Source organism: Echinops telfairi, unplaced genomic scaffold (assembly GCF_000313985.2).
Source record: "Echinops telfairi isolate 266 unplaced genomic scaffold, ASM31398v2 ScPeMD7_7469;HRSCAF=8507_1, whole genome shotgun sequence".
Lineage (NCBI taxonomy): Eukaryota > Metazoa > Chordata > Mammalia > Afrosoricida > Tenrecidae > Echinops > Echinops telfairi.
Genome location: NW_022111373.1, coordinates 142712547 through 142723614, shown reverse-complemented (window position 1 = coordinate 142723614; position 11068 = coordinate 142712547). Strand labels below are relative to the sequence as shown.

The window sequence follows — 11068 nt, the reverse complement described above, 5'->3', positions numbered from 1 at the left end:
TAAGCATCACTGGTGTTGTTTCTCTAGAGAACACACACCCTGACTCTGTCACCGTCAAGATACAAAACATTCCAACTAAGCAGGACCCCTCCTGTTACCATTTTGTAACCACACTCACTTGGGTGCCTTTCCCTCTCCGTCCTTGTGGAAACACCAAACCAGTTACCATCCAGTCAATTTGGAAACAAAGAGTAAGGAACAGTGGTCTGTAGGAAATAGAGTCTTGGTGATAGATACAAAGCTGGAGATCCCATGAGAGAATTGTGTAAGACCAACGACGTCTTCACCAACACAAGTGACAGCTGTACATGTGGACTTCTCCAGATGGAATACATGGAGGTAAAATTGACTACATCTTTGGAAAGAGACAGCAGAGAAGCTCAATAGCAGCAGTTAAAACCAGACCAAGGGCTGACTGGGGAACAGACCATCAATTGCACAAATGTAAGTTCCGGATAAAGCTGAAGAAAATTAAGATAAGTTCACAGGAGCCAAAACAGGACCTTGAGTCTATTGCAGCTGAATTTTGAGAAAGTCTTAAGAACAGATTTGAGGCTTTGAACCTTAATGACAGAAGACCTGGTGAGCTGTGGGAGGACACGAAGGACATCGTATGTGAGGACTGCAAACGGTCATTAAAAAAACAGAAAGAAAGAAAAAGTCAAAGTGGATGTTAGGAAAGACTTTGAAACTTGCTCTTAATCACAGAGTCGCTAAAGCCAGTGGATGAAATGACCAGCTCAGTGGATGAAATGACCAGGTCAGTGGATGAAATGATCAGGTCCAGGACTTGAATAGAAAATTGCCAAGGGCCGCTCAAGAAGATACAGTCAAATATTGTAATGAACTGTGCAAAGACATGGAGTGAGAAAAACAAAATGGAAGAATACGCTCAGCATATCTGAAACCCAAAGAACTCAAGGAAAAAAAATTGAAGCCTCAAGTTGCAACACTGAAAGGTTCTCTGGGAAAATATTGAATGGTACAAGAAGCATCAAAAAAGATGGAAAGGAAACACGAAGTCACTGTACCAAAAAGAACTAACTGACATTCCACCACTTCGAAAGGTGGTATTTGGTCAAATGCCAATGGTGCGGAAGGAAGAAATCCAAGCTTCACTGAAAGCATTAGCTAAAAACAAGGTTGCAGGAACTAATGGCCACCAATGGAAGCATTTCAACAAGCTAATGCCGAAGAAAGGTGACCCAACATGTGGTGGTTCCATAATCTGTTGTCAATCTGAGACTTAAGAGTGAAGGGATGGAGTTTAGCCTGTCAATCAGGTCGCAGCTGGATGACCTCATTTGGAGGCACTAAGGAGATAACTAGTTCATTGGAGGTAGGACACACACTGACTCCTTGTGAGACATTCCTTTTGAGAAGACATATGGAGCTACACTAGAGCCCTGGACTGAAGGAACCACATGGAGACCCCCTGCCAGCATCGAGATGAGATGCTTCCACTGCCACTGATCCCCAAGACTTTCCACCTACTGGCCTGTGATCTTCCTGCATTCACTGTCATGCATGGGTTGCGTTAGTCTGAAGAGGAATTTACAGATTGGTATTGGACATATGGCCTTATGGATTTGATCTGGACTGGGCTGGGATGTTTTCTCAATATTCAATTGCTCTTGTATATAAAGGTCTGTCGTAAACACACATGAGTGTCTATGAATTTGTTTCTCTAGTCTACCCAAACTAACACACAACAGAATGGGTAAATTATAGAACAATATCATTTATATCACATGCAAGTAAAATTTTGCTGAAGATCACCCATTAATGATCACAGTGGTGCATGGACAGGGACCTGCTAGAGGTTCAAGTTGGATTCAAAAGAGGACTTGGAACAAGGGATATTATTAATGATATCAGATAGATCTTGGCTGAAAATACAGAATACCAGAAAGATGTTTACTTGTGTTTCATTGGCCCCATCCTCCCCTGCCGTGCCCCTAGGAAATTATTTACCCGATAACTGTCTCTATAGATTTACATATCCCGATTTCCTATACAGTCTGGGATTATCATATATTTACTATTTTCATGCTTTCTTTGTGTGTGTGTGTATGTGTGTGTGTGCTTTTTTTAGTGACATGTGCTAGTTCTGCCCTTGTAAATGAATGTTATTGAGAGTTTTGCTGTATTTCCTGCTGTGGTAGTTACACAATCTGATGTCACTTGTAAAGGGGTGGAGTCTAGCCTGTCAATCAGGTCACAGCTTGATGGCCTCATTTGGAGGTGCCATGGAGATAAATACCTCACTGGAGACCAGAAACACACAGACACTCCCTGATTTGTCTTTTTTGTTGTTGTTTTTCCCTGCTTTGTCTTTCTGCTGACAAGACACATGGAGCTATGATGATGGTTGCCAGGGTCCTAGAGCTGGAAGAGCCACGTGGAGACCCATAGCAATGCTGAAATGTTTCCATCTCCACTGGATCCACAAGACCTTCTACCCACTGTCCTGTGGCCTTCCTGTATTTGGCATTATTGCATGGCTGCATGAGTCTGAAGACTGGTCTTGGATATATGGGCTAATATCGGACTTATGGACTTGATCTGGATTGGGCTGGGATGTTTTCTCAATATACAATTGTTCTTCCATATAAAGCTCTTCATTATACACACATGAGTTTCCCTGGATATGTTTTTCTAGTCAACCTGGTCTGACACACCAACCCTCCTCATTTCTGTAAACAGTGTAAATAGCACCCAATCACTTATGCTTTCAATATCCACAATATTCATGTATTGTGGGTAAAAAAACTGTCCCACACATGTATAATTTCCTTTTCTCAACAGTGTTTTAAATTCTATACCACTGAATAAATTCACTAATAGAATTACTTTATCCCAAGGCTTGAAAGTAATCAAGTGGCCATCAAGCTCAGAAGCAACAAAGCCCACATGGAAGAAGCACACCAGCCTATGCAACCATGAGGTGTCGAAGGGATCAGGTATAAGGCATCATCAGAACAAAAAAATCTTACCATAGTGAATGATGGGGGCAGTGCGGAGTGGAGACCCAAAGCCCATTAGTAGGCCACTGGAGATCCCCTTGCAGAGGGGTCTTGGGGAGGAGACGAGCCAGTCAGAGTGTGATGTAAAAATGATGAAAAATACAACTTTCCTCTAGTTCCTAAATGTTTCCTCCCCGCTCCCACTACCATGACTCGAATTCGACCTTGCAAGTCTGGCTAGACCAGAGGATGTACACTGGTACAGATAGGAACTGGAAATCCAGGGAATCCAGGGCGGATGAGCCCTATAGGACCAGTGGTGTGAGTGGTGAAAGAGGGAGGGTAGAGGGTGAGTGGGTAGGGAAGAGGGAACCAATTACAAGGAACTATATGTGACCTCCTCCCTGGGGCACGGACAACAGAAAAGTGCGTGAAGGGAGACGTCGGACAGGGCAAGATATAACAAAATAACAATTTATAAATTATCAAGGGCTCATGAGGGAGTAGGGAGCGGGGAGGGAGGGGAAGAATGAGGACCTAATGGTGGGGGGTTTAAGTGGAGAGAAAATGTTTTGAGAATGATGAGGGCAATGAATGTACAAATGCGCTTTACACCATTGATGTGTGTATGGATTGTGATAAGCGTTGTATGAGCCCCTAATAAAATGATTAAAAACAACAACAATTACTTTATCCCCATGGGGATGATTTACAGTGTCCTCCAATAAAATGATAATTATGTCTCTAAAGTGAACCACCGTAGCTCTAGGAATGGATTTTGAGCACACATTTCATCATAACCCTAATCTAAGAACAATTAGTTCTTGGACATGACCCTGACTCAATAATGACACTCATGAAGAGATCATTGAAGATGTGGGTGCTATAGCAAGTATGGTGAAGAAATCAGATGGTGCCCGGCTATCCGAGAGAATAGTGTCTGGCATGGGATTGGTTTGGGTTTATAACTGTGGCTGTAACCCATGTGGATGAAGGGGTTTCCTTGCTATGTTAGAACCTACTAGAGGAAGGAGAAACAGTCTTGAGACAGACTACCGTTAGACACTGTAACACCACCTTGCTGACTCCTGAATGACCTGCCTCCTTCCCCCTCCCATCTCGGTAAGTCCCACTAGTGATTTACTTTAGAATGCACTCTTATCTTCTTGGGATCAGAGCATTGTAATTAATAATATTGCTCCTTTTGATGTTGTAACTAGGATATTACTATTTCTATTTTATTAACTAGGGTGTTATAATCAACGTTGTATTCTGTAATGCTCACTAACGCTGAAGAATGGTAAAATTAATTTTGGTTTCGGCTTCTGTTCATGCTTGCTTAAGTCCTAGACAAATGATAAATGAGTTTTTGGCCTTTAAAGATGGACTGAAATGTCCATTCGGGACTTCAATCAAAGAATTGCTTTTAGATTATAACAGTCCGGTTATAACTGAATAAAGATTCCTGTAAGTTATCAAGACACGATAGTGGCTGTCATTTATTTGAACCTGCAGCAGTCTTACCACAGTAGGATGCAAACGAGCAGCATGGATAGTAAACCAAAGTCCTCACAGGGTTGGACCAATAATAATTGGACTATGGATCCAAACGGTCAAGGATCTCATCTTGCTTCGATCCACAATCCACGTTCATGGAAGCAGCAGTCGGGAGATCCAATGAAGGCTTGCATTGGGTGCGTCTGCTGCGCTGGACCTCTTTAAAGTGTTGAAGAACAGGCACGTCACTTTGAGGATGAAGGAGCTCCTTACCTGGCCGTGGTGTTTTCAGTCACGCCCTGGGCATGTGAGAGTGGGTCATTGAATAAGGAAGACCAAAGAAGAAGGGATGGATTTGAATGATGGTGCTGACAGAGTATTGAAAGTACCAAGGACTGCCAAAAGAACCAACCTACCTGTCTTGGAAGAAGTACAGCCAGCATGATTCTCAGAATCGAGGATGGGGAGATTTTGTCTCATGTACTTTGGACAGGCGGTCAGGAAAAGGACATGGTACTTTGTAAACCAGAAAGGCGGTGAAACAGAGGAAGACCCGCAGGAAGACGGATTGACCCACCATGATTGCAACGATGGGCTCAGACAAACAGCGGAGGTGAGGAGGGTGCCAGACTGGGCAGTGTTTCCTTCTGTGTGCACAGTCGGAACCGGCTCAGTGGCATGCAGCAACCATCACCGCCAGTCCTCATGAGGTCTGGATTCGGAAATCTCCAGCTGGTTCTCGGTGCCCCTCTTATTATTGTTACGAAATCATTTTATTGGGGGCTCTAACAGCTCTTATAACAATGCATACATCCATTGTATCAAACTCATTTGTACAGATGTTGCCATCATCATTTTCAAAACATTTTCTTTCTGCCTGAGCCCTTAGTATCAGCTCCTCTTTTTTCCCCTCCCTCTCTCACCCTCCCGCCCTTGTGGACCCCTGGTAAATTATGTGATTATTATTTTCATATCTTACATCACCCACTGTCTCCCTTTGCCCACGTTTCTGTTGTTCGTCCCCCTGGGGAGAAAGGTTCTACATCGATCATTGTAGACAGTTCCCTGTTTCTCCCCCTTCTTGTCCCCCCTCCCCCATGATATCACTACTCCCACTAGTGTTCTTGAGGTGTGTATCTGTCCTGGATTCTGTGTGTCCAGGGCTCTTATCTGTACCGGTGTGCATGTTTGTAAGGTAGAACTATGGTTATACTTGGAGGAAGGAAGCATTAAAGAACTAGAGGGACACGTGTTCCATCAGCGCTACGCTGCACCGTGCTCTGTGCCCCTCTTAAAAGAGGTCCCGTGCATTCACTGTGTGTGTGTGTGTGTGTGTGTGTGTGTCATCTGGTCTAGGGTCTGCAGCCTGCTATGTGGGTGGGGCCTGCTGTCACAGAGTTGCTGAAGGTGATTCTTAAGATGAGGGTGTGTTAATCCAGATAGGCTAAAGAAACAAATTCATAGACACTCATATGTGTATAAGAAAGAGCTTTATATACAAGAGCAACTGTACATTAAGAAAACATCCCAGCCCAGTCCAGATCAAGTCCACAAGTCTGATATTATTAGCCCATATGTTCAATACCAATCTATAAAGTCCTCTTCAGACTCATGAAACACATGCAATGATGTCGAGTACAGAAAGATCACAGTCCAGTGGGTGGGAAGTCTTGTGGATCCAGTGGCATTGTAAGGATCTCCGCGCTGGCAGGGGTCTGCACGTGGCTTCTCTATCTCCAGAGGTCTGGCTCCACCTGCCTCTCTCCACATGTCTTCCCCACAGGGATGTCTCGCAGGGAGTGAGCATGTGTCCCGCCTCCAGAGGGCTATTTATATCTCCTTAGCACCTCCAAAGGAGGTCATCAAGCTGCTACCTGATTGACAGGCTAGTCTCCACCCCTTCACTCTGAATCTTCAAATTAACACCAGATTATGTAACTACCACAAGGGTCTTCACTGTGGCCCATGCTGCTCTCCCCCCTCCCCCTTGGCACCCACTCCCCAGCTGCTTCCCCTCCCACCCCCAAGAGACTCTCACTGCTATCTGAGGGGGTGTGCTCAGGGGCTCCACCTGTACCCTCCGTTAGCCCTCCTCTGTCTGGGGTCTTTGAGGACTCCCTATCTGTGTGCTGGGCACAGCCAGCACCCTCCCTGCCCTGGTGAGATAGCACAGGGACCCAGTGAACCAGCAGGAGTTGGCTCAAATTCTGGGTTCACTCTTTCTGGGAGCAAGGAGCTCATCCCTCCTAGAAACTCCCCCCTGCATCTGGGGGATCCGATATTCCCTGGGAAGCTGCCTCTTACCATTCCCAAGGTGTGTGACCCATAGGTGCACACGGAAGGAGGATTCTCTTTTCATGGGAAGAAAACGTAAGGGAAAGATTTCTCAGGAAGATGACGGCGCGAATGCCCTATGGAGTGAGCTGCAGGGCCTGCACACTTCCCTGGGGGCCCTGCCGCTCCTTCCTCCCTGACCTCCGCGCCTGAGCTGGTCTCAGCCAACAATGGCCTGCCCACCAGCTGCCACCCAGACCACAGGGCAGACCACACAGGGCCAGGGTATCAGGGCCCCAGAACACCATGTCCCATCCAGTGCAGGGCCACAAGGAACCACAACCAGGATCCAACAGGACACCCCCACCCCTACTCCCCCACCCCGAAGCTAGACTGGATGGCAGGGCTCTGGGCCAGTTCCCTCCATGTGGTTCCCTGGGAGTCCTGGGCTTGGCTCTGCCTGGGTACCCTGGCCATCTGTCCTGCCCCCTCTCTGCGTTCACACAGACGGAGCATCAGGCAGGTATGTCAGCTAAAGCAATTTATTTTCTTAGTGCCCCCCAGCCCCTGGCCTGCGCAGCAGCCATGAAGGCTCTCCCCTCGGGGGCACAGCCGGGCAGCGGCTCAGGCCTGCCTCTGAGTCGATGGCACATGACCAGCACACTGTCTGGCTGTCCAATGGGCAAAGAACTTCCAGAGAAGCCAAGACTGGGGCCCAGCCGAGCCCACCTGCAGATGGGATTGCGGGAACCAGAGACCACAGACCCACCCCCACCCCTATCGCTCTCCCTGTAAACACATCTGGGCCACCGTCACAGGGTCGGGGGCTTAGTCAGCAGCCACTTCCATCTTGGCAGGATGGATGGACCATGGCACCTGATGGAAGCATCTAGAAGCTGGGCTTGGAGACCCTGCCAGGGGTCGGGAAGGCTGGGCAGCAGGAGCAGGTGTCACCCAGTGCCGGGACATTACACAGTGGCACCAACCACCACGGGGTTTGGACAGCCACTTTTGGCCCACGGGGATTCCAGGGAGTCTCAGCCCATTTCAGCTTCCAGATTTTTCCATGGCAAGTAGGGATGGGCCCATTCATGGGAGCAAACACCCGCATGCTAAGTAACTTTGGCAGCAGCTGGACTTCAAATCTCAGAAGACAATCCATCCGTGAGAGGGATAGTGATGGTGCCAGGGCAGCCTGGGAGCCCATGCCACAGGGGCCAGGGCCTGGTTACCATATAACCCGCTTCCCCAACTGCAGGCTAAACATTCACATAGTGCGTGTCCTGCTGACCAGAAGCCCCCGCCCCCCGCCCCCCGTGGGTGGTGGCAGGACAGTGGTGGCCTGTGTGAGTGTTCGGTAAGCCAAGGCAGGGTCGAGGTCGTGGGGCCGCTGTGGCCTAGCTGACAGGCAGGATGCAGGACACGCGAGGCCAGCTTTCTGGACTCTCACCAACTCCTGTGGCTCTAGAGGCGGCTGGCCGGGGATGGGGTGCGGGAAGGGAGGTGTGAAGGTGTCTTTGGGCAAGAAACACCTCAGACACCACCTTCCGATGCTTGCTCCAACTGCTGGCTTTCCCATGGAGCACCTCAGGGGGACAGCCAGACAGGTGTGCTCCCAGGGGAGGCAGTGTGCATCCCCACCGGTCCGAGAAGAGGGCAGCACACAGGAGAACATGCACGCATATGCAAACACACTCCATGTTTTATGTGCACACAACACGCCTTTACACACACATCACATGATGTGTATACACATGCACACATATGCACACACCATGCCACATACCAAATATATTTGCACACACATCTACACATACACATGCATGTGCACACGCACATAACGCTCAAATAGACATGTGCACGTGTATGTGTATGAATCACATAATGCACACTCAAGCACAGGCATCTAAACACACCGTTATACACACATACAGCATGCATCTTATGTGTACACACACGAACACACACATGCATACACACACCACACAATACTCCCAACATACGTTTACATGCACCTGTACCTATGCAGATGTAGGTGCACACAACACTCAAACACATGTGCTCACATATGTGTGTGCGCATGTCACATGATACAGATGCATGCGCACACATATGTACCCAAACACCCCACACATGTACACGCACATACATACAGCACGCACACTTGTGTACACCACGCACATTCAGCACCCACACACACAGATTGCACGTGCACGCAGAGATGTGTGTGCACTTCCGGCAGCCACTCTGTGTCCTGCTGGCAGCCCCTTCCTCACAGTGCCTGGGGCTGGACGCCCGCTCAGTTCTTGAGGTCTCCATTCACTGAGGGCAGGGACGGGCCACTGACCAGCCCCCGCTGGTCTTCGTGCCGCCCGCAGCGGCTGCGGATCAGTTTGTAGACGGCGAAGCCGGGGATGGTGAGGCAGGGCACCCCAGCCACGATGACCACCACGGCGTACACCCAGTTGGGATAGGTGGTTTTCTCCGACTTCGGGAATTCCGACTGCGGAGGAAGTCATACTGGGGTGAGCAGTGCGTGAGGACAAGGGTGTGTGTGTGGGTTTGGGGGGGGGTTGGGGGGTTGTCTCCTCAGGGGGCCGGGAGGAGAGGGACAAAATGCTGCCGTAACCCCAGGCTGCCACACACCCTCTGCCATCCCCTCACCCTCCTCTGCCCTGTGTGCGCCATCAGCCCACCTCCTGCCTCCCACCTCTCCCATCTACCCCATCGCTGCACCCTATCCCTCCCCCCTGAGCCCTCCTCCCTCTTCCCTCCTCCCTCCCATGTTCTCCAAAGGTCTTCTCTCTTTCCCTACGCCATCTCGCCATCTCTCCAGCTCCCTCCTCCCCACTCCTCCATCTCCCCACCCTCCTCCCCGCTCCTCCCACTTCCTCCATTTCCCCAGTCCCCCTCTCTCCAATTCCCACTCCCCGAAGTCCCTTCCCAGGCAGCTGACCCTCTGCCTCTCCCCTTCCTGAGCCCAGTGGAGCCACCGCACTCACGTAGTTGGGGTCCCAGACGCTGTATATCAGCTCCTCGTTGACCTTGACCACGAAGAAGAAGAGGAAGATGACCAGCATAAGCAGTGGGCTGATCACTCTCCACATGACTTGCCAGAAGATATTGGGCTTGTGGCCGATCATGAACTCGATGTCCTTGTTAAACCTGGAGGAGGGCCAAGGGAGGAAGTCCACCAGGTGGACAAAGCCAGGCCACTGCTCCATCCACGCGCCCTCCCCTGTCTCGACAGGGACAGAGGAGACCAGGCTTGAGTGAGAGAATGGAGGTGTGGACTTGGGTCTGGGGACAGGTAGGTCTAGAGGGGACCCAGAAGGGCAATAGAGGACAGTGTGGGTAGCTTCTGGAAACCCATCAGGGGCCCCTGGACCAGTCTCAGATCCCCGCCTGACGCCTGCTGCCCAGTCCCCGCTGTTCCCATGGAAGTCCACGTACACACAGGTGGACCGACCGACCGATCACTGACGTGTGGTTTCCTGCCCAGTGCTTTGCTGCAGACCTTGAGGGCCTTCCCTGCCTACCTGTCCATGCCGCACACGCAGACGACCTGTCCCCCTACCTGTCCACGCCATACACATACACGACCGCGAACATCTCGCAGAAGGCTATGACCAGCAGAGGGATGGAGCCGGCATAGCTGTCCAGCAACGAGAGCCAGTACTGGCCCGAGTTCAGTGTGAAGATGAAGGCGATGAGGTAGGTCCCCAGGCAAATCAGGCCTGCAGGCAGACGGAGAGGTTACCTGAGGGTAGGGGTACCCAGTGAAGCCCAGGGGTCGGGTGGGAGGCTGTGGCCTGGTTGGGAGTGTCGCTGGGCCACCAGCCTTGGCGATTCGAGTAGCTGCACAACTTTCTACAGCCGGGTCCCAAGTCAGCATGGGCTCTGCATTCAGACATCAGACTTTGGACTGATTCCATCTCATGAAGCAGTAATCACAAGAACAAAGGGAGTGCTGGCAGCACCGTGTTTGGGGTGGAAGCTGGTGGCAGTGTGGCTGGCATTGTCTGCAGGGTGAGGCCCTAGCCCGTGCAGGACACTGAGGCGGGCCTGGCCTCAGGAGTCCCATTCCGGGACTCCCTGCAGGTGTGCCAGCTCTAGCACTAACAACCCAAATGGCCAGTGCCCTCCAGAGAGGGCCATCTTGGGGCAGATGGGTTAGAAGGTCCCTGAGACCCCACCTCCCTGTCTCTCCGAGAGCAAGCCCTGTCCACAGCAGGCCCTGCATATCACATCTTACTTGTCTGGTCAGGTTCCCCTCCTCCCCAGCCAACATGCATGCACCTCCTTTTCCATGTCCCCCCACCCCCCCAGCC

At 50.3% G+C, this 11068-nt stretch overlaps 1 protein-coding gene across 1 annotated transcript in view; it reads right to left on the bottom strand.

The window, feature by feature from the left end:
- Positions 1 to 8215: 8215 nt before the first annotated feature.
- SLC6A19 (solute carrier family 6 member 19) overlaps positions 8216 to 11068 on the bottom strand; it is a 30527-nt gene continuing 27674 nt past the window's right edge. The window contains exons 9-11 of the mRNA XM_045285283.1: positions 10315 to 10474; positions 9740 to 9902; positions 8216 to 9240 (exon numbers count right to left, since the gene is read on the bottom strand). Of these exons, the coding sequence (XP_045141218.1) occupies positions 9037 to 9240; positions 9740 to 9902; positions 10315 to 10474 (527 nt within the window). The 3' untranslated portion in view covers positions 8216 to 9036. The remainder of the gene's footprint in view (positions 9241 to 9739; positions 9903 to 10314; positions 10475 to 11068) is intronic.